At 34.8% G+C, this 24,209-nt stretch overlaps 1 protein-coding gene across 2 annotated transcripts in view; it reads right to left on the bottom strand.

The window, feature by feature from the left end:
- Nucleotides 1-24,209, bottom strand: part of Adgrv1 (adhesion G protein-coupled receptor V1) — a 569,696-nt gene that overhangs the window by 416,058 nt on the left and 129,429 nt on the right. For both annotated transcript variants that reach the window (XM_058574584.1, XM_046428479.2), the window contains 11 exons: nucleotides 20,086-20,216; nucleotides 19,404-19,503; nucleotides 18,606-18,785; nucleotides 17,852-18,015; nucleotides 15,718-15,811; nucleotides 13,638-13,716; nucleotides 13,380-13,518; nucleotides 12,654-12,795; nucleotides 3,906-4,168; nucleotides 1,423-1,598; nucleotides 555-679 (listed from right to left, as the gene is read on the bottom strand). In XM_058574584.1, coding sequence (XP_058430567.1) covers nucleotides 555-679; nucleotides 1,423-1,598; nucleotides 3,906-4,168; nucleotides 12,654-12,795; nucleotides 13,380-13,518; nucleotides 13,638-13,716; nucleotides 15,718-15,811; nucleotides 17,852-18,015; nucleotides 18,606-18,785; nucleotides 19,404-19,503; nucleotides 20,086-20,216 — 1,593 coding nt within the window. The remainder of the gene's footprint in view (nucleotides 1-554; nucleotides 680-1,422; nucleotides 1,599-3,905; nucleotides 4,169-12,653; nucleotides 12,796-13,379; nucleotides 13,519-13,637; nucleotides 13,717-15,717; nucleotides 15,812-17,851; nucleotides 18,016-18,605; nucleotides 18,786-19,403; nucleotides 19,504-20,085; nucleotides 20,217-24,209) is intronic.

Here is a 24,209-nt window from a genome sequence, read left to right as displayed (position 1 = left end):
TCCTCTCTTCTCTGCTATACCAACCAATTCTTTACACGGTCCTATGAATAACACTTCAAAATGCAAACATGATCATACCACACCATCTTCCCCATGCCTAAACCACTCAAAGTTTTCCATTAACTCTGGGATAAAAGATTGACATCCATAAAATATTTCTCAAGTTCTTCAATGATCTCTGCTTCTCCCCTATTTCTGTACTCCCTATTCACTGAGGTTCTTCAATTATCATATGTCCTTTTATGCCTGAGTCTCCTGCCTCTAAAGCTTCCCCCTCTTGTCTCCCAGGTTCCTCCAACCCAGTTCTTTGCATAATTGATTCCTACACATTGATTTTTACTTATTTATTTTGGTACACCTTAAATTCTAAGCTCCATGAGCTCGGTACCATGCCTAGGCACTCAATAAATATTCATGGATATAGTAATAAAATTAAATATCTGTTTCCCATTTTTAATAAATCCATAAGTTATAATTCATGGAAATAATGTAAATCTTATACACACAACATTTCTGAGTTACAGCATTTTGTTCTCATAAAAAACTGAACATACTCATGCCAAAGGCTGTTTCAGATATCGTCTCCCACTGCACACTCACAGCTAAATCAATGCCATTAGTACGTGACACATTTAAGTATACCGTTCTGTTGGTTTCTTCAATATCTATAGAAGTGGCTCTGAAATTGTGGAAAGCAGAAAAAGAATATAATTTCTACATACTTAAAATATATGTCACATTACCAGCGTATGCTTAATATGCTTCTACATTTATACAACCCAAATGACATGCACAAATTTGATACATGAAGAAGACAAATGGGTGCTTGAAAATATTCATTTATGGAGTTTTTTTTTTTAAGTACAAATGCAATACTCATAATCAGAAAATACTGAAGATCAGTAATTTAACATTACACATTTTAAAACTGTCTTTTTTGAATTTCTTCACACATAAATCAAAAACATCTGACAGGAAAAAACAGGAAATTCTTAGTATAGGAATAAAACTAAATCTCTTAAAATACTATATATAAATATCTGTCAGTTTCCAAAGGAAATTTTATAACTATAATCATTTTAATATGTTTAAAGAGTCATTTATTTGGATTCAGTGACCAAGTATATTTTATATTTTTTCTTGCTTTTTATTTCTAAAATCACAAAATAATGCAGGCCTTTTCCTAGAAGTGTGAACTATGAGAAAATAAGAATTCTGATGACACCATTAAGCAGGCCATGGTTAGGTCTTTGATGTTCTCTGTTATAAGAGAGCTTGTGGACTATGGATCTGTCTTCTGGAATTCATTTTAAAAGTCCACTTTACACTAATCACACTTCAATTTTCTTTTGCATTTTCTTATGTAAAAAATTATTTCTTCCTTATTTTCAGAAGTGATATTTTCTTATAAATAAATTATACCTATTTTCAATAGCAGAAATACTGAACAGCCCCAAAGGGGCCTGATTTTGTAATACTGTTATCAAGGTTTGAACCTGCGCCCCTAGTCTAGCACCTCCCGTCGGATTAAACAAGGTGCAAACAAAATGCTCATCCATTTCTGGTTCTGTGTCTAATACAGCAGAAATGTGCAGGGCCTGAAAACAAAATAAAAAAAGTAAAGTTACTAGAATAGAATATATTTGCAAAACACATACAGAGAAATTTACTAAACATTTTAGAAACCAAAATAATGTCTTTCAAAAAACAGCACCTCTTTTTTATTTAATAATGGTCCCCATAATGAGATACCTACAAGTGTTTCATGTTATTACTTTTGGGATTTTCAACACTGTGGTACAAAGTGTCTAAAACATAAATGACATTTTTAAATAACACAGAATAAAATATTAAAATATTAAATTCATGTCCTTTTTTGGGATACTTTTTTATCCTGCTCTGGCTATATAACTTCATTAATCTCTTTCTAGTCTAGGATTCACCATTAAAAAGCCATGGTAGAGGGGTTGGGGTTCTGGCTCAGGAGTAGCACTGCCCTAGCATGTGTGAGGCACTGGCTTGAATTCTCAGCACCACATATAAATAAATAAAGGTCCATTGACAATTAAAATATATATATTACAAAAAAGCCATAGTAGGAACAAATTAGAAACAACCCAAATGTACATCAACAGGAAAATGGATAAACAAATGGTGACCTGTTCAATAAAACACTATTCAACAATAAAAAAGGATCAGCTACTGATGTCTGCAACCACACAAAATTCAGAAATATGTTGCATGAAAGAAGCTAAACACAAAAGAGTAGATATTATAAGGCCCTATTTACACAAAGCTCAAGAATCAGCAAAATTAGTCAATTAAAACATTACAAAGTGGTTTCCTCTTGAAAAGGCAAGGCGCAAAAGAGAACCATCTGGGTAATAGTAGTGTTAATATCTTTAATCTGAGTGGAGGTATTATGGTTTGAATATGAAATATTGCCCAAAGTCTCATGTGCTCAGAGGTAGACTTTTTGGAAAGTGATAAATTATGATGGCTCTAATCTCATTAGTAGATTAATCCACTGATGGCTGAATGGATTACTTGTATTAAGTGGGTCATAAGGGATAGAGGTGATCCCGGAAAGGTCTGGGTTCTCTCTGGCACTCTCCTCTTGCTTTCTGTTTTCCCCAGGTGCAATAAGCTGACCAGCTTTCCTCAACCCCACCCTTCCACCAAGATGATTCTACCTTGAAGCCCGCTGACATGGACTGAATCCTCTGAAATGCTAAGCCAAAATAAATCTTTCCCCACTAAGTTGTTCTTATCAGTATTTTGTTCATAGTGATGAAAAGCTGACTAATACAGGTGTGTATACTATGTTTAAAATCATTAATCCATATACTTAGAATTGGTGCATTTTACTATTCGTATGTCAAAATAAAAACGTGGAGCAAAAACAGTTGTGTGAGCCAAAAATATTTAATCCAATTTTCTCTAATGTTTAATTTACCAAATGAACACAAAGTTTTACTTAAATACACGCCGAGAAAAAGACACAAAAAATTAGAGTAAAAAATATTTTTAAACATTTTAAATTACAAAAAACATTATTAAGAGAAAAAATGTGAGTAAGGCAATGACAAATTTTAATATGCTTCAAATTTGAACTTTTGTATTTTTCATAATTTAAGTGTGTCTTTGAAGAAATCAAAGATTTTAAATTTGGAAGAACGTTTAAAAAATGAACAAAAAATATGTTGAACTTTACAAAAACTTAAAATTGAGAAAGTTATTTGATTGTTAGATGAATTAGTTTAGAGGAAAGGGCTGCAAATATATTTCTTTAAAGCAGTATTTTAGCTAGCTTGAAAAATGTCTAAAGATAATGCAATGAACTAATTTAAACTTCAACTATATTTTTAAAAATAAAGTTTAGTAGGAACAGAAAATCAATATACAGGAATGGAATATTAATATATAGAAAAATAAGTTTGGAAACTAAACTTATGTAAGGATAGATCACATTTATAATTAATCTCAAATCCAGGATTTTTCTCTTTAAAACACTATTCCTATTCTCAAACAGTTTGAAGCAACAGTTACATGCTGTTTAATTAAAATGTAGCAAAAAGAAATGACTGACTGGGGCTGGGAGCTTTTTTTGGCTTACGCTTTATATGTAAAGTGAAGTATACCATTTAAATAAGTTTGGAATTTAAAATAAAAAACAATATGTGTATTTTTATTATTTACATATTTCTCTATTAATAGTAAATTCCTTCAGTTGCCCTCTATACATATTATATAGTACATTAGCACTTGTCACATAATAATCTAATCGTGTCTTTATTTCTCACCTAAGTTGGAAATATCTTTTTCTTCTTTTGAGGATGCAGGGAGAAATGTTTTGTAAATATTAGAGTTATAAGCTTCATCCTTATAAAAGTTTCATACTATACCTTGAGTCGAACACCTTCTTCTAATACAATATAGCCTTTGGAAGGAGTCAGGTCCTTTGATTCTGTTGAAGAATTCACTTCTGTGACAATGAACTGAACTGTCACAGTTCCAAACAGTCCTCGTGCAGGTTCCCGAACAACGTACAAGACTGCAACGCTTTCCTGAACGTAGAGAGCTGCTGGCTCTCTCAGGAAAAAGTGCTCACTGTTGTTAAATGATAGAACTCCAGGGCCATCATCATTAGCAAGGATGGTAATTACAGCTGTCAAAACAAAAATATTTAATGATAAATGAAAATAAGAAGGGCTGTTATAAATGCTGAAATGAGTGTGGATATTTCATTGGAAAGAAGGTCAACTCTCGACCTCAAGTGATCATTTTAAGAGTACCTCTTCCTTTTTTTTTTTTTTTTTTTTTAAAGAGGGGTCATTTTTAAAGCATTAAATAAAATTTCATATTCCTTTATTATATGAAAATACTCTGCAATCTTAGAATGGAAGGCAGGTTTGTCAACCTGATGTGATGCTACCTCTCAGAAGTCAACAGCAGAGACCAAATTTAATGAAACAGTGAAAACATTCCCAGTAAAAACAGAAACAAGACAATGATGACTGCCAGCACTGCTACTGCTCAACATGTCCTGGGGCTATCCATAAGGCAAAGGTAATGGACAGGAAGGTCCAGAACTTTCATCCTTAAATTAAATGCTTGTCTACTAACAAGATACAAGAAAAAATTATCATATGATAAGAGTTTGAAATATAAACTTAGAAGAGATTCAAGATAGTGGAAGAGAGGAAGGCTGCATTTTCAGTTGCTTCATGACTCCAGACTAAAGCAGCAGGAGAACTGTTTCTCAGCAAGGTGGGTAAAAAAGGGAACTCACTGATATTCAATTTTGAAATCATAGTCGCTTAGAAACTTAGAAATAAAGATGCACAAGTCAGTTGCTGCAGCAGCAGCAGCAGCAGCAGCAGGAGTACTGGTTGGCCACAGAGGGGACGGGTAATGTATAAAGAGAGAGACACAACAGACAAATTTAGCATGGAAAAACCTATAGATGATAAAAAAGTCATATTTAGCTACCCAGACGCTGCACAACAAGCACTTTTTTAAAATTTTTTATTGTTGGTTGTTCAAAACATTACATAGTTCTTGATATATCATATTTCACACTTTGATTCAAGTGGGTTATGAGCTCCCATTTTTACCCCATATACAGATTGCAGAATCACATCAGTTACACATCCATTGATTTACATATTGCCATACTAGTGTCTGTTGTGTTCTGCTGCCTTTCCTATCCTCTACTATCCCCCCTCCCCTCCCCTCCCCTCCCCTCTTCTCTCTCTGCCCCCTCTACTGACATTCATTTGTCCCCCTTGTATTATTTTTCCCTTTCCCCTCACTTCCTCTTGTATGTACTTTTGTATAACTCTGAGGGTCTCCTTCCATTTCCATGCAATTTCCCTTCTCTCTCCCTTTCCCTCCCACCTCTCATCCCTGTTTAATGTTAATCTTCTTCTCATGCTCTTCGACCCTACTCTGTTCTTAGTTACTCTCCTTATATCAAAGAAGACATTTGGCATTTGTTTTTTAGGGATTGGCTAGCTTCACTTAGCATAATCTGCTCTAATGCCATCCATTTCCCTGTAAATTCTATGATTTTGTCATTTTTTAATGCAGAGTAATACTCCATTGTGTATAAATGCCACATTTTTTTATCCATTCGTCTATTGAAGGGCATCTAGGTTGGTTCCACAGTCTTGCTATTGTGAATTGTGCTGCTATGAACATCGATGTAGCAGTGTCCCTGTAGCATGCTCTTTTTAGGTCTTTAGGGAATAGACCGAGAAGGGGAATAGCTGGGTCAAATGGTGGCTCCATTCCCAGCTTTCCAAGAAATCTCCATACTGCTTTCCAAATTGGCTGCACCAATTTGCAGTCCCACCAGCAATGTACAAGTGTACCCTTTTCCCCACATCCTCGCCAGCACTTGTTGTTGTTTGACTTCATAATGGCTGCCAATCTTACTGGAGTGAGATGGTATCTTAGGGTGGTTTTGATTTGCATTTCTCTGACTGCTAGAGATGGTGAGCATTTTTTCATGTACTTGTTGATTGATTGTATGTCCTCCTCTGAGAAGTGTCTGTTCAGGTCCTTGGCCCATTTGTTGATTGGGTTGTTTGTTCTCTTATTGTCTAATTTTCTGAGTTCTTTGTATACTCTGGATATTAGGGCTCTATCTGAAGTGTGAGGAGTAAAGATTTGTTCCCAGGATGTAGGCTCTCTATTTACCTCTCTTATTGTTTCTTTTGCTGAGAAAAAACTTTTTAGTTTGAGTAAGTCCCATTTGTTGATTCTAGTTATTAACTTTTGTGCTATGGGTGTCCTATTGAGGAATTTAGAGCCCGACCCCACAGTATGTAGATCGTAGCCAACTTTTTCTTCTATCAGACGCCGTGTCTCTGATTTGATATCAAGCTCCTTGATCCATTTTGAATTCACTTTTGTGCATGGCGAGAGAAAGGTATTCAGTTTCATTTTGTTGCATATGGATTTCCAGTTTTCCCAGCACCATTTGTTGAAGATGCTATCCTTCCTCCATTGCATGCTTTTAGCCCCTTTATCAAATATAAGATAGTTGTAGTTTTGTGGATTGGTTTCTGTGTCCTCTATTCTGTACCATCGGTCCACCCGCCTGTTTTGGTACAAGTACCATGCTGTTTTTGTTACTATTGCTCTGTAGTATAGTTTGAAGTCTGGTATCGCTATACCGCCTGATTCACACTTCTTGCTTAGCATTGTTTTTGCTATTCTGGGTCTTTTGTTTTTCCATATGAATTTCATGATTGCTTTCTCTATTTCTACAAGAAATGCCATTGGGATTTTGATTGGCATTGCATTAAACCTATAGAGAACTTTTGGTAATATCGCCATTTTGATGATGTTAGTTCTGCCTATCCATGAACAGGGTATATTTTTCCATCTTCTAAGATCTTCTTCTATTTCTATCTTTAGGGTTCTGTAGTTTTCATTGTATAAGTCTTTCACCTCTTTTGTCAGGTTGATTCCCAAGTATTTTATTTTTTTTGAAGATATTGTGAATGGAGTGGTTGTCCTCATTTCCATTTCAGAGGATTTGTCGCTGATACACAGGAATGCCTTTGATTTATGTGTGTTGATTTTATATCCTGCCACTTTGCTGAATTCATTTATTAGCTCTAATAGTTTCTTTGTAGAGCCTTTTGGGTCTGCTAGGTATAGAATCATGTCAACTGCAAATAGTGATAATTTAAGTTCTTCTTTTCCTATTTTTATGCCTTTAATTTCTTTCGTCTGTCTAATTGCTCTGGCCAGCGTTTCGAGAACTATGTTGAACAGAAGTGGTGAGAGAGGGCATCCCTGTCTTGTTCCAGATTTTAGAGGGAATGCCTTCAATTTTTCTCCATTCAGAATGATGCTAGCCTGAGGCTTAGCATAGATTGCTTTTACAATATTGAGGTATGTTCCTGTTATCCCTAGTTTTTCTAGAGTTTTGAACATAAAGGGATGCTGTACTTTGTCGAATGCTTTTTCCGCATCTATCGAGATGATCATATGGTTCTTATTTTTAAGTCTATTGATGTGGTGAATAACATTTATTGATTTCCGTATATTGAACCAGCCTTGCATCCCAGGGATGAATCCTACTTGATCATGGTGCACAATTTTTTTGATATGTTTTTGTATCCGATTCGCCAGAATTTTATTGAGGATTTTTGCATCTAGGTTCATTAGAGATATTGGTCTGTAATTTTCTTTCTTTGAAGTGTCTTTGTCTGGTTTAGGTATCAGGGTGATGTTGGCCTCGTAGAATGAATTTGGAAGTTCTCCCTCTTTTTCTATTTCCTGAAGTAGCTTGAAAAGTATTGGTATTAGTTCCTCTTTAAAGGTTTTGTAAAACTCTGCTGTATACCCATCCGGTCCTGGGCTTTTCTTAGTTGGTAGTCTTTTGATGGTTTCTTCTATTTCCTCAATTGATATTGGTCTGTTTAGGTTGTCTATATCCTCCTGACTCAATCTGGGCAGATCATATGACTTAAGAAATTTATCTATGCCTTCACTATCTTCTAATGTATTGGAGTATAAGGATTCAAAATAATTTTTGATTATCTTCTGTATTTCTGAAGTGTCTGTTGTGATATTGCCTTTTTCATCCCGTATGTTAGTAATTTGAGTTCTCTCTCTTCTTCTCTTCGCTAGCATGGCTAAGGGTCTGTCGATTTTGTTTATTTTTTCAAAGAACCAACTTTTAGTTTTGTCAATTTTTTCAATTGTTTCTTTTGTTTCGATTTCATTAATTTCAGCTCTGATTTTCATTATTTCTTGCCTTCTACTTCTTTTGCTGTTGTTTTGCTCTTCTTTTTCAAGGATTTTGAGATGAAGTATGAGATCATTTATTTGTTGGTTTTTTCTTTTTTTAAGGAATGAACTCCAAGCAATAAATTTTCCTCTTAGAACTGCTTTCAATGTGTCCCATAGATTCCGATATGTTGTGTCTGTGTTTTCATTTATCTCTAAGAATTTTTTAATTTCCTCCTTGATGTCTTCTATAACCCATTGATCATTCAGTAACCTATTGTTCATTCTCCAAGTGATGTATGCTTTTTCCTTCCTTCTTTTATCGTTGATTTTCAGTTTCATTCCATTATGATCAGATAAGATGCATGGTATTATCTCTACTCCTTTATATTGTCTAAGAGTTTCCCTGTGACATAATATGTGATCTATTTTTGAGAAGGATCCATGTGCTGCTGAGAAAAAAGTGTAACTGCTTGATGTTGGGTAGTATATTCTATATATGTCAATTAAGTCTAGGTTATTAATTGTGTTATTGAGTTCTATAGTTTCCTTATTCAACTTTTGTTTGGAAGATCTGTCCATTGATGAGAGAGGTGTGTTGAAGTCTCCCATGATTATTGTATGGTGGTCTATTAGACTCTTGAACTTGAGAAGAGTTTGTTTGATGAACATAGCTGCACCATTGTTAGGGGCATATATATTTATGATTGTTATGTCTTGTTGGTGTATGGTTCCCTTGAGCAGTATGTAGTGTCCCTCTTTATCCCTTTTGATTAACTTGGGCTTGAAATCTATTTTATTTGATATGAGTATGGACACACCTGCTTGTTTCCGAAGTCCATATGAGTGATATGATTTTTCCAAACCTTTTACCTTCAGCCTATGTATGTCTTTTCCTATCAAATGTGTCTCCTGTAGGCAGCATATTGTTGGGTCTTGTTTTGTGATCCATTCTACTAGCCTGTGTCTCTTAATTGGTGAGTTTAAGCCATTAACATTTAGGGTTATTATTGAGATATGGGTTGTTCTTCCAGCCATATTTGTTTATTTATGTTACTAAACATTGTTTGTTTTCCTCTTTGATTATTTTTCCCCCCTTTACTGTCCTACCTCCCACTGTTGGTTTTCATTGTTATTTTCCATTTCCTCTTCCTGTAATGTTTTGCCAAGGATATTTTGAAGAGATGGTTTTCTAGCTGCAAATTCTTTTAACTTTTGTTTATCATGGAAGGTTTTAATTTCATCTTCCATCCTGAAGCTTAATTTCGCTGGAAACACAATTATTGGTTGGAACCCATTTTCTTTCAGTGTTTGAAATATGTTATTCCAGGATCTTCTAGCTTTCAGAGTCTGTGTTGAAAGATCAGCTGTTATCCTGATTGGCTTACCCCTAAATGTAATCTGCTTCCTTTCTCTTGTAGCTTTTAAAATTCTCTCCTTATTCTGTATGTTGGGCATCTTCATTATAATGTGTCTAGGTGTGGGTCTCTTATGATTTTGCACGTTCGGCGTCCTGTAGGCTTCTAGGATTTGGGATTCTGTCTCATTCTTCAAGTCTGGGAAGTTTTCTCGTATTATTTCATTGAATAGATTGCTCATTCCTTTGGTTTGAAACTCTGTCCCTTCCTGTATCCCAATGACTCTTAAATTTGGTCTCTTGATGTTATCCCATATTTCTTGGATGTTCTGCTCATGGTTTCTTAACAGTCTTGCTGAGCTGTCTATGTTCTTTTCAAGTTGAAATACTTTATCTTCATTGTCTGATGTTCTATCTTCTAAGTGTTCTACTCTGCTGGTGGTATTCTCAATTGAGTTTTTAAGTTAGTTTATTGCTTCCTGCATTTCTAGGATTTCTGTTTGTTTGTTTTTTATAACCTCTATTTCCCTGTATAGTTGATCTTTTGCTTCTTGGATTTGTTTATGTAATTCATTGTTGAAGTGATCTTTCATTGTCTGATTTTGCTCTCTGATGTCTTCCTTGAGACTCCAGATCATCTGAAGCATGTATATCCTGAATTCTTTATCTGACATTCCATCTGCTGCAGCTATTACCTCTTCTAACGTTGAGTTGACCTGCATTGGTTGTGGTCCTTTCTTTCCTTGTCTCTTCATACTGTTCGCGTTCCTTTCTACTTGGTGAAACTGTTGTGCTATTGAATTTTCCTCCTATATATTTATATTGGTCTTGTATAGTTGCAAAGTCTCCCTCGCAGGCGTGGGCGCAGGCTCTGCCCCTCCTCCAATTGGGGCAATGTGCCTACCACGCCGGCAGGCCGCTGGGCCTGCTCTGCCGGTCGGTAGCAGGTCCGCCTACCTTGCAGGAGCGGGCGGCGGCTCTGTCCCTCTGAGGGTCGCTAGGCTTGTTCTGTCGGTGGTCGCAGTTCTGCCTACTTTGCAGGCGCAGGCAGCGGCACTGCCCCTCTGCAGGCCTCTGGAGCTGTTCTGCCGGTGGGTCGCAGGTCTGCCTACCTTGCAGGCTGGGGAGGGGCAGCTCTACCCTTCCTCAGGCCACTGGGCCTGTTCTGTCTGTCGGTTGCAGGTCTGGCCTGTTCTGTTGGTGGTCACAGTTCTGCCTACCTGGCAGGCGCGGGGGGTGGGGGGCGGCTCTGCCCCTCATCAGGCCGCTGGGCCTGTTCTGTGGGTGGTTACAGTTCCATCTACCTTGCCGGCGCTGGGGGAGGGGGCGGCTCTGCCTCTCAGCAGGCCGCTGCTCCTGTTCTGCCGGTGGGTCGCAGGCCCGCCTACCTTGCAGGAGTGATTGGAAGCTCTGCCCCTCCGTGGGCCACTGGGCCTTTTCTGTTGGTGGTCACAGTTCCACCTACCTGGCAGGCGCGGGGGGTGGGGGGCGGCTCTGCCCCTCAGCAGGCCGCTGGGCCTGTTCTGTGGGTGGTCACAGTTCCACACAACAAGCTCTTGTTTGAAATGAGCTTGTTGTGAAATCTGTTTCTCTCAACTGACAAGGGAAGACCTGACATAGAAGCCATCTTGAGGAGGCCACCTTGCAGTCTGCTGCTGCAGAAGCCTGCAAGATCATACAAGCACGGCCATAATGTCCCATCATGTGGCCCAACGTGTACCTAGTAGAACACAAATGCAAGAGTTATGGACTATATTGTACCCATGGTGATTCAAGTAAGAAATACAGAGGGGAGTGCAACTCACTAACCCTTTGAGTCTGGTGGCTCATGTGACCAGCTGAAGAGGTCATGAAACTGAACAAGTGGGTGTGAATACACTTAGGGACTAAGTGTGGGAAGGCCATGTTTGTGGGCAGCAGAGTGTATAAGACCCTTAGAGAGGTGTAACACCTGGGGAGGACTGGCTTTCTTGTCCTACAAATAGAATTCTAGGGAGATTCCTGAGATCCTGGCAGAGATTGTCATCAGCTTGGCACTAGGAATGTGTGTTCTCCAGGGAAGATAACACTCAACAAAGTCCTTAAGCTCTGATTAGACCTAAGCTCTAGCCACCGGAACATCACTACTAGGACTGTGCAGAAGCCCCCATTGAGTGCATCAATGCTGTCTGTCTGCACAAAACTGCAGTTGATAGTACTTCCCATTCCTTCCTATCTTATAATGGTAAGAAGGGAAACTGAAATCTATTTCAAACAACTTCAGTGTTAGGCCAATCCAGTGGGCAGCTTAGTGAACAACACAAAAAGAGGAAGGAGTTAACCCCCAACCAAGGTTGTGTCTCTTACTCTCAATACATAGCCCAAGAAGAAACAGAATGACAGTTGAGCATAGGCACCGACATCCACCTTTATCAACACTTTGAAACACCTAAGTGGAGATAACTCTTTAAGTGTGCATGTGTGTATATGTTCTTGCTGGAGTGATTGGTTGGTAGACAGACAGACGGACATATATACATACATACATACATACATACATACATTTGTTTCTTTTTATCTCAGTTTTAGCATTTTTTAAAACATGTTTATTTTTCCTTGAATTGACCCTTAAGGGTCTGTTTTTGTCTTGTTTATTTTGGTTTTGTTTCTTTTTTTACTTGTTTCTCTTTCTCTCCTTTTTTTTCTTCTCATAGTCAAATTCTCTTGTTCACTCTTTTTCTTTCCCTTTACTTTGTTTTATCTGTTTTTTCTCCTCCTTCTTCATAGCCATAACTGGCGACATCTTTTCTGCATTCTCTCTGTTCATGTTTTGAACATTCTAAATTGAGGAAATGACTCAATAATATCTTTAGTACCAACTAACTCTTTTTTTTTCTTTACATAAATATACACATACAAAAACACTGACATAGAATTTCAAGATGCTTAATTTAAAATGTTTTTTATTCTAAGTAGAAATCATCAAGTCTCTCTAATCTGTCTTTCCCCCATATTAGGGAAACCAGCATGAGAAAGAGGTGGCTATGGAGAAGAAATTGTCAAATACCTATTGTCTGTTGCCCCAGTTCCAGTCCAGGAGAAGGATTTGTTAAAATGAGCTGAAATTTTTCATCTCCTTCTGGAATGTCATCATCAAGAATCATGATTTCTATATTTTTATGTCTTTCTCCATCAGCAAAATGAAGAATCTGGTTAAAAGTTAAAAGGAATAATATCATTTTGAAAAACATTTTTTTAATAAAATGTTTGGGATGAAACACAATATAGGTGCAAATACAAAGAATTAGCTATCTTAATTTATTTAAATTGACAATGTTTTATTTGAAAAGTAAAATTTATGGAGGAAAAGAAGAAGCTGAACATCTGATTAAGGGGAAAAAGTTACTAAGAAACAAAGTGAAAAGTTTTTAAAACACAAAGTGTTTCAGTAAGTTAAAAACAATGAAATAAAGGATAAAAATTTCAAGATAAACACTTTGAGAAGGTCATCTAATGATATGAGTTCCTTAACACAAGATCTGTGTTCTCCGATATCAATTGTTACAATAGAAAAATTAATCTGCACAGAATAATCGTTACAATAAGACTAAATTTATATTACTTACTAAAATACTAAAATTATTTGCCACATGAAAATCTGTTCTAATTTACTGTGAATTAGGTTATATAATAGTGTACTAATTTATGTAGGACATAAGTCACTATAATTCTCAGGGAACAGTAATTTTAAAATAATGCATAAAGGTCGTCTGGGATAGATGTTAAGACCTACCACTGGTGTGAAGACGTAATCCAGCCCCAGTTGTGCTTCCAAATTCTGGGCGTACACAAACAAGGACACATGGCCAAGAGCCTCTCCACTTCTGTGCGCTACCAACATTACACTTCCATGGGTTTCATTTACTTCAAATCTGTAAGAACAGAAAGAGAAAGTAAAGAAAGTAATTTTTTTTTCCTATTTTGAACTTCTATTTGGTAGATGGTAAAAGATCTGAAGCTTGGAGAAGGGCTCACAGAGCCTTGGGTTCACCTGCTGTGCTGCCATTGGATCATCCCTCGGGCACCATCGTTGGCATCAATAATGATTTGTGCAGTCAAGCCTTCTGAATCTGAAAAATATGCAGACATATTTAAATAAATACAAATTTATTACTATAAATTTTGTATAAAGTTTTATTATTAAACTTTAAAATTTTATTATGCTTGATCTAGAATTTAAAGATAGTCCCTCTGAGATTATACAATTCCTAATATGAATATTGCTGATATTACTCAAAAGAATTTTAGACTACAAAGGCACCAATGCTAATAACATCTGAAAAAGACCACTTTGCTGACAAGAGCCACTGACTTATAAAACTTAAATCAACCACGAACAGCATGAAATAATAAGCAACTAAGGTTATGGAGCTTTTCCTATTATTTTAATAAAATTTAAAAACTCGGTACCTCTGTTCTGTAACAGAACTGTTTCAGATGGGAAGGAGTAGAGAGGCAGAAAAAAGAGGTAAAAGAAATGAGAAGAGAAGGGCAGGCAAGGAGTGGCACAGAGACAAAGACAGGTCTGATAAAGAGACACAAGGACAAAGGATACACAAACCAGAAAGCAAGAAAGATGGGGTTTCTATTAAGGAGAAGAAGAAGGAGAAGGAGAAGAAGAAAAAATCTTTGTAGAATGAAAAAAAGAGACTAAGGTTGAAGTGAATTTCTCTTATCATTTTTATTTTGTACTCTGTCCATCAAGCTTAATACATTACCAATACCTGCTATTCAGTCTTGAAATATTAACTAACCCTGTTACTTATGTTTGTTTGATTGTTTTTTAATATTTGCTCTTTTCCTTAGTCTAGGTTGCCTGTGACAGCTGCACAGGTAGAGAAAGGAGTAGGGGTTTATGCACTTCTCTCTAGATTGAAGAGAGCAATACTGAGAGAATATAAAACCAAGAGAGAATATAAAACCAGGATTTGTGCCCATCAGAGTATCCCAGCTCTGCCATTTCATAGCTGTGTGATTATGGACATATTAGTTAGTTTCTCTTAGCCTCAGTCCCCTCATCTATAAAATGGGAAGATGTAAGTAACATCAGTTTGTCACTGAAAACATATGAAATAGGAGCATCATAATGCATTGAACATCAGTCATATACTCAAACCACCTCTAATGTGAATATCACAGAAACAGAAAGTATTTTATTAGCTTTCTTAGTATGAAAAATGTTTATCATGTAATCAGACTTGATGGAACAGCCTAGTCATTGCACTCTTCTATTTTTTTGCAAAAGATCTGAAATTTGTCAAACAATAATATGTAGGAAACTAATTACTTCCTTTCAGTGTTTTCAAACTTGTCACAATGAGTCTCTGATGTGAATAAGGAATGCTGTTCCTCAAGCCACTGGGCTTGCCCAGGCTTCTCCTTCACCAAGTTAATGTCCCCTGGGTGCAATATTCTTTCTACCCTCATGATGGGGCCATGGAGCTGGGCACCCTCTGTGCTACTCACCCCCACCCCCTAGTGGGCCATCACACACACAGGCTTCAGACAAAATTCCTTAATACTAAAACATCCAAACTGCAAACAGGAGTTTTTGCTCCAACATGGGAAGTCATCTTTTTAAAGGAATCTACATAAATCTATACCAAAGTTCAAATTTTACCTTTCAGTCTGTAATGAATTAACTGAGTCTTTTCTAAAGCATGAAAAGAAAAAGATCAAAGGTCAAAAAAGAATCAGAGAACACAACAAACAAACAAAAGATCTCTTACCAAAAAGAAAATAAAATCACCTGAAAGTTGGAGAACTAATGAAAATAGCTAATTAAATGTCTAAAGAACATGAAAATAAAATGCCTTCCCAAGAACTAATTCTATTTTGAGGATTACAAATTTGCTTATAAAATGGTTGTAAAATGTAAAGACCACCACATAATAATTCTTAATGTGTTTATACTGTCCAATGCCCAAAACCACAATAATGCTGCTCTCTAAAATAAATGTAAAAAGCTCACATAGTTGAAATGAACAAACACACTTCTGATTAAAAATGAAGTTACTTTACTTCACTAGAAGGAAGTAAAATTAAACAAGCAAACAAAAGAGACAACATACCTAGTCTTGGAGGAAATGAGGTTAAAGGGGCCATGATAAGTTCCACATAGGTTAAATTCACCAGGAAATATTCTTCTAGTTCAGGTATATCATCCTACAAAAATTACATACATTAAATTCCTTTAATTACAAATCAAAAGCTATTTTTAAGTTGTCTTACAAATATATATGCATCAACAGTATACAGAGTATCAAAATGAAATTGCAGCAGAAAATATCTAAATTGGAAAAAAATAGAAGTATTAAACTTATACCTAGCTGTATAGGTTGAACAGTATGAAACCACTTAATAATATATTTTCAGCCTAGACCTACATAATACACAAACCAATTATATAAATATATAAACCTGGTTATTTTAACATACTATAGAAATGATCCCTGAAAGTATAGTCTTAAACCTGGTTATTTTAAATGTAACATGAACAAAACATTTTAAATTCCATAATATCCAATATTTAGAATGAGGGATAGAATGATATCATTATAATGTATACACACACACACACACACACATACACACATTACATATATGCTTTTCAATGAAAGAGATCTTCAAAATTCTATAATTTTAGGTAAGTTGCTTAAATATTAAGGCTCCAATTCAATCATCTTTATAATGGAAGAAATAATAGCTACTTTGGGGTGAGATTGTAATAATAATTTAAAATAATGTTTGTGGAGTACATGATCTACAGACAATACTTTTAAAATGATAGTTATTATTATTAATCATTAGACCACATAATAACCAATGAAAAACAAGGCTGGTGCCCAAACAGCAAAATCCATGTCAGGAGGGACCAGCCAGCCACTAATAGTTACACACTGTGTAACTATTGCTTTTGTTTATCAAACCTGCAGTGTTTTAATCTAGTGCTACTCAAAGAGCAGAAAGGGTTGCAAAGAGCTAGGGAGAAAGAAAAGTGAAACTGAAAACCCATGTTTAAAAATTTAGACTATAGGGGGAGGAAAAGAATAGCTATATATTTTCTGTTTTTAAAACTAACATAACTAAGGAATAATTCACTTACTTAAATTCAGTTACATTAACAGATGAGACATTTGAAAGATGACTTGCCTGTGATTTTTGTCAAATCCTGTGTTACCTGTTACATATTGATATAATATTACCTTTTATTTTATGGATTTGGAATTCTCATAATGCTACCATAGCTCATAGTGCCACAGAAATCATAAAAACTACTCACTTCAGATGGCTTATCCTACTTATAAATTCATAAAAATAAAAGACCCTGAGAGAATAGAACCTTTTAAAAATGGAATCTCCAAAATACATAGTAAACTGAAAAATATTTTTCAAATGAAATATTCATTCTCCACTACATACCGTCCCCTAACCTCACTATAATACTATTTTTATAAACCTCTTGGAAATGTATTTTAGTAGCTTAAACACTAAGCTCTAAATCAACATGGGAGTTCACAATATGAAAAATTATTTAAAGTACAATTTCAGCCACCAATGATTACTTTAAGCTTGACCATAATCACATTTTATGGTATCAGTCTCTAGTGAGGTTCCTGCTGTCTCTAATTTATCAGGTTCTACCCACAAAGACTGTGACCTACATGGATTTGCTGGTCCAATAAATTGTTTGGAGTAATCAAAATGCTCCTTTGGAACCTCTTAGGCCAGTTTCTTCCTATAGGGAACTGCCCTGAGGAAATTCTCTTTTTCACAAGATGTTTCTATAAGCAAAAGCACAAAAGCAGGATAGCCCATCTAAACAGGAGGAGAAACTTCTGTGTGATTTGAAAAAAAAAATCATGAAAAATAATAAGCTGATTTAAAGGAACCAGAAGAGGGAATGAAACAGAAATGAATTCAAGAGTTTCTGGAGATTATAGTTGTAAACTATACCAACTTTATATTAAAGGCAGAGTAACGTTTTAATATAGAGAGAATTAAAAATTATCACATAATCTTAGCTTTCATGAAATTCATTACTTAAAAAGGGCTTGCATGTTTTGCTTGCTGACTTGTACTTCTACTGGTTGGTAGAAATCTCTTCCTGGAAATATTAATATGTTTTAGGATATTCTCTCAGGTTCTACTTTGGGGTTACTTCAGGTTTGATATAATAACAGGAAAGTAACAAGAGAGTTTTACCTCAAGTATAGTGATGTTGATGGCTGCTGCTGTTTCCCCTTCTTCTAAAATCAGAAAGCCAATTACTGGGACAAAATCAACTTCTGCTTCTGCAAGGTTTCCCTCAGTTTGATTCTTCAGACTCAGCATTCCAGGAACCGTGGTATACGTAACATTGATAGCTCCTAATTGAATTGGTTAAAAAAGGTTTTGTAGTTATTTAAACTTCTAAATAAGTCTCACTATGTCCTCAGATCTTTCCTTTAGCAACTGCAGTAACTTCTACTGTTGTCCTCAATTCCTTGGCCTTTCCTATTTCCACAGTCTTTACCATGTGAGGATCAGCGATGGCCCTTTCTGGGTAAGGTATACAAACCCCACCTGGGGACTCTGAGTTTGTGTAAAAGAAAATAAAATTGATGATGTGCTAGTCATGAGCCTAGACCTAAGGTTTACTTGCTTTCTTGTGCTTCTACTTGTCCAGGAGAAGAATAAAAAACATGGAGAAGAGCCAGCCCAGCCAAGCCCAGTGTTATCAGTGGACCCACATGCCACCTCCTACCACATCCTGCTGAGATTTGTTACACATCATTTCTGTGCAAATAGATAATTCCCTTGGAATCTTTTAAAATTAAAGAAGTTATAAAGTACTATCCCCAAACTAATAAATATTATTTTTTTCCTTCCCTGATTTAGTTTAGTAATGGCTTTATCCACACAAAAATACTTCGAAAGCCCTTGCCAGAAACCCCATTCATTCTAAAGCAATACAAACCTAGAGATCCAAATTCTCTGTTGATGAAAAGCTGAATTGTTATGTTAGCCTCCTGCAGCAAGACAAATCTTGATGAAAGAGCAAAATTTAAAACTCCATGTGGTTCATCACTGGCTTCCACTGTCAAGACAGCTGCGTATCCTTGAGTATCAAGCAGAGCAATTCCTGCTGGTGGAACTCCTAAAAATATCAGGGACCCCATTAGGAAACCTAACAGAAATTTGGCATTAACATCTAAATATGTAAAACATATCCCCACTCTAAAGCATTTTAAAGTCACCAGAAAGGGTTCTCCTTTGTCACGTCTCTACAGAAATCTCCAGGTGACAAAGATCCTGCATTCCATCCACCCTTCCAGAAAGTAAATCATGAAGTTTTCACTTGGCATATTATTGTCATTACTGATTGTATTTGTTATCTGAATTTCAGAAATGGAGTAGAATCTAGGGAACGTACCTAGATGTCTACTCAAAAAATGACTAAATTTGAATTGTTATATACTATAATTGGTCTAAAATCCAAATGAGTTTGTTGACATAAAATTAATTTCAAAATTTTCTACCCTTGAAATGTATTTCATTCCATAAATGACTATTTAGCAAAACATTTTAGAGCTTTTTTCACTTGTCCACAAAGTATTCCCAATCCTGTGCTAGTGTTCTTTGGATCTAACATTTCTAAGGAACAGACCATATTTAAAGTAACATTTTTAAAATTGATATTTAATTGTTAGAAATACAGAAAGCAATACCGTTTCTTTTTTGAAAAGAAAAAGTTCAAAACTGAATTCTGAACTACCTTGTGTCCTGACATCGTACAGAATGACTTGATACACTTCTTTTTCCTCAGGAATGTTATCATCCAACAAATGCACCAATATTGTTTGATTCATTGTCCCCTAGGTCAAAAAGAAAGAAACCCATCTTTGTTTTGTTACTGACCATAAACGATCTCCTCATTGTATTAACCTTATAAATCATGCATCCAAACATATTTTCATTAAACAAACATGTCTGTAAATTAATGAAATTAATTAAATAATGAATGTTGACATGAGAAACCAGACTTAAAGCAGAAAGGAGCTAACTGTGGAAGATTCCGAAGGCTGAGATAATTAATGTAAATCTTATCTAATGCGCACTATTAAAACCTTCACACAAAGCAGTAAGTTGGGGAGATTTTTACAACAGTGGTGAGTAGGAAAAAAATGGAGCAGGGGAAAGAAGATACCAGTATTGCAGGGATGTCAGTTACACAAAGTACGCTGTAGTGCCCAGGCAGAGGTAATAACTATTTGGCTTAATACTCAGAAAGTGAAAATGAAAAGAATGCATACATCATCAAAGAAGAATTCATACCAATGGGTGTGAAAAGAGAGAATGATGATAACTACAATACAGTGATGTTGATTTCTATCCCATTTTCCTCAACACTTTTTTTTCCTAGAAATTTATGGTGAAACTTTTCTTTGTGGTATTACCTCAGGAAAGAAGAGTTGTCCAGTAAAGTTAGCAATATTGAATTCTATATTTTGTCCAATAATTTTCCAGTTAACAGTAACATTTCCTCGCCCAGGAGGTGTTCTTATCACATGGAATTGCAACATTTCTCCTGCAAGTGAAATGTCCTCATTGATAAGTACTTAAAGGAAAATGAGCATTTACATTGGAACTCAACAAAACCCAAATATCAAGCATGCAACTACTGCAGCAACTTTTCCAAGAACATTACAAAGCTGATCTGTTTTGTATTCTCTAGAAGCCTTATACATGCTTATTGCTTATTAACACTGGGATCCCACTTCTAAATACTCATTCAGGAAATTCAGTATATAAAATTTATAAGAGCACATGCTAAAATGGGAAACACAAGCTAGTATACACTCCAAAACATGCACCAGAACATGAATGTTCTGTAAGTCAAAGAAAATAATAAAGTCCTCATGATCAAAACTATAACATGAACAAATTCTTTCTTCACTTTTCAAAAGGAAACAAATTCCTTACACCGATATGCAATGTGATTTTGCACAATGCATGCATAAAAATGCTTGCAAATACCTGAAAATCACATTTCTTTAGATTGTAACTTACATATACCATCAATGATTTTGTTTTATAGAAAGAAATACAAAGGAAAGGTGTCAAATCTGTATATCAATGTCTGTAACTTCATCAAAGTCACAGTCATTTGGCCCAGATAACTGAGTATTTTAGATACTTCCCATTCCTGATATTTATCTCTATGTATCACTTTATAAAACTGGAGAAAATCATAAGAATTTCTTTTTCACATTGCTAGAAGTGGGAAGAAAACTGCTAAGAATTAAGCTGATGACTGTGACTTGCTGAAAAAATACTTGATTCACTAGTTTTATATGATGATGAATACAAGTTAATGTATTCTAATAAAAAATAAAGAATACTGTTATAGAAAAATAAACAGAACAATGCTTAAAAGGTTTAAAAGAACGCATCCTTATTCAAATTTTATACCACATACATATAATGGAAATCCACAACTATGCATTTAAAAAGTCACTTTTACTTAGTTATACAAATAGCTTTGCCTACAACATTAGCAAGTCCTTCAACATTTTTTAAATAAAGGGAGTAAAGACAAAACAATAAAATGTAATATTTTATCAAATTACTACAGTTTATATTTCTGAAGATAATAAAATGAATACATATTTCTAATAGAAATTTCTTAAATAAAAATATCATGGATTTATTAATTTAGAAACTATTATATTAATTGCTAAAAACAATAATTTTTCATACTAAATTTTAACACATAAATTTAATCTAATGAATCATTTTTGTAGAGTGGAGAATACATATAAAAAAATAAAAGCATCACAAAAATGTTTTAATTCATTTTAAGTATTTCAGTACAAACATTAGTACTCTAAGTATTGGCTTTTCCTTTTCTTTTTTTTTTCTTAGCACATAAGTACTGCAAGTGAAGAATCAAATTCTCTAAAATATTAGGTATAACAGAAAAAAGTGTACAATCAGCCATAATTGTCAGCCTACTATTTAAATTTTTTATTTGTATAACTCATTTGAATAAAATATAGACAGACTGTACTATCAAACTCTGGAGTTTCTCTATTGTACAAATTTCTTATAGAGCAACTTGTTGAAAAATAAGTTTGTTACTGAAAAGTATAGGAAAATCCTTGAAGTTAAGATGTTTGATCTGCAGTGTTGTCTGCTTATACAAATAAAAAGGTCCTAAAGTCGCAAATCTAGTAATAGTTCAAAAATAAAATTATGACAGTTTGATTAAATGCAAAAAATGCAAAGAAAACACAAATAGCAAGAAAATAAAATGTAGGTCAATAAAGATCCATGTTGAAGGGAGACTTAAAATAATAAAAAAAAATTATGGCTGAAATTTGTATATGAAGATTTGGGAATCAATATTTCATTCTGAGGTTAAAATAAAAGTGAAATGTTGAAGGGAGGAAAAAAAGTATTCCCACAAACTTACTATGTGGAAAAATATGCAGTATAACACTACTTTATAAATTTCATTTCTGAAAATTTAACAAGTTGCCATAAAAGTAACTTTCAAGAAAACATTGCAAGAAACAAAATTTGAAGTATGGTACAATGGGGCACACACATATACACACACATCCAGATAAGTGAAAAGTAAACAAAGTATTTCTTAAACACATAATCTTATAAACCTATTGCAAATTTATCACGTCAATAGTAAGAATAGTGTGCAAATTTTTCTAAACAATAAAATGTTGAAATTGATTCTTCTTCTTAATACAGACACCTAGAAGCTAGGCCTATTTAAAATGCATCTGGGAAAAAAGCAGTGGATATACCACAGGGTCACCTTCTACCAAAACACAGAGTTGACCAACAAAGTTAAGGGAAAACAGGAAGACTCAGAAACAAGTGCTTAGTCTTCAAAATCTAAGTGAAGGACAGTAGGAAAATTCTTGAGAGTGTATGTTCAAGTTATCCCATAAGAAACATTTTCCTAGGTGCTATACTGCCTTCTGGTTTTTCCCAAGAATGAAAGTTGGAGGAACACCCTCAACTATCAAAGTCTGACCACATTACTTGAAAATCATCTTGATATAAAATTCACAAAGTCCACCCAAAGTGGACAACACATTTCAAGCTTCAGGCAAAAGATCTATCAAATAGTGTCTAGACCTAGCCTAATACAGATAAAGAAAATAAAACAAAAATGCATTTTAATAACCCTGAGTGTTTCATCCACTTATTCCTCAAACCAAGATTCTTTTTATAAAGATAAATGGCAACAATGAGGTATATATAATAATAGAAAACAAAATAGAAAAATAGCTTAGTCAATAAATGATACATGATATATATGGATCACCCAAATTTATTAACTCTACAATGAAAACAAAATGGTTAAATATTATAGGAATATGAATAATTTAAATCATAGACTGCCAATGTGAATACTTTAAAAAAAAACAATTTCTAATATAGCATGCCAATATTGGTATTTTTAAAAATAATTACATTTCTTATTCAAATCTTTGTGTAAAAAAGCTTCATGCTGTCTCTAAGAAAAGAAAAAATTTTAAATCTATTGAACATGACATGATGATTATGATGCTGCTGAGTTGGGTGAGTGAAAAATCTAACACAGGTTTATAAAAAGTACATTTATGCATGATTTGCAATCACAGTAAAGTCCATTGTCTCATATTTCTAAATTCTGTCCATTACATTTGAAAAAAGTAATATTTACCACTGGGCATCTCTCCAATTGCTTTAGGACAAAACATAGAAATAGGATTCCTCAGAATTCAATACATAGCAATTCCTTCTTGTAAATCACAAACGGATTTCTAGAGCCCAAAGTCCAGTATCATCTACATTTTAAATCTAATCACACAAATGAAGCTCCAACACCAGCCAGAAGCAATGTTGAGATTGTTGAGAGCCCACACAGCACGAGCTTTTACTCTATTTTTTTTAACAGTTTTCCTTGAAAAATCACCATGAGGTTTTCATTAGTTCACTTTAGTAAACTCATCTTAATATACATTTCTCTATGAAGTTTTTGTGGTAGTATTATAAAGAATACATACATAAAATACTGAATTCTTGAGGTTCATTAAGATTTATTATGTTCATTTTCAAAATCATTATGATTTTGAAAAAATAAAATTAATTTAGGCTGTCAAAAATGGCTTTATTGGAATAAAAGGGGAAAAGTAAAAAATAAAAATTACCCTTCACTTTCATTTGAAAGATATAAAATATCTATGGAGTGCTCATGCAAGCAATAAAAACAATTCAGTGTTTTCTGTCCCATACCAAACACATAATCATACACTGGTATGCTGATGTAAATTTTTAACCAATAACCCACTTGGACCATGTATTTTAATTACAAATCCATTTTCCTCTTTGTGTCTCCTGCAGTACTCGGCTGTTGATAACTGAAGATACCAGAATATGGTTTTTAGGTGAAGTTCATCCAACCCAACGAGAATACAGGTGCTGGTGTCTGCGATTTCTCCAAGATCTTTGGTGCCCAGAAGGAGAACCTGGTTTCTTTAGAAACCATGCATTACTATCATCACCACTAAAC

This window comes from Marmota monax, unplaced genomic scaffold, assembly GCF_021218885.2.
Source record: "Marmota monax isolate L192 unplaced genomic scaffold, Marmota_monax_Labrador192_F-V1.1 WCK01_AAM20220418_F8-fsc00018, whole genome shotgun sequence".
Classification (NCBI taxonomy): domain Eukaryota; kingdom Metazoa; phylum Chordata; class Mammalia; order Rodentia; family Sciuridae; genus Marmota; species Marmota monax.
Note: the sequence above shows the minus strand (reverse complement) of the source record. Positions and strands in the feature narration are given on the sequence as shown.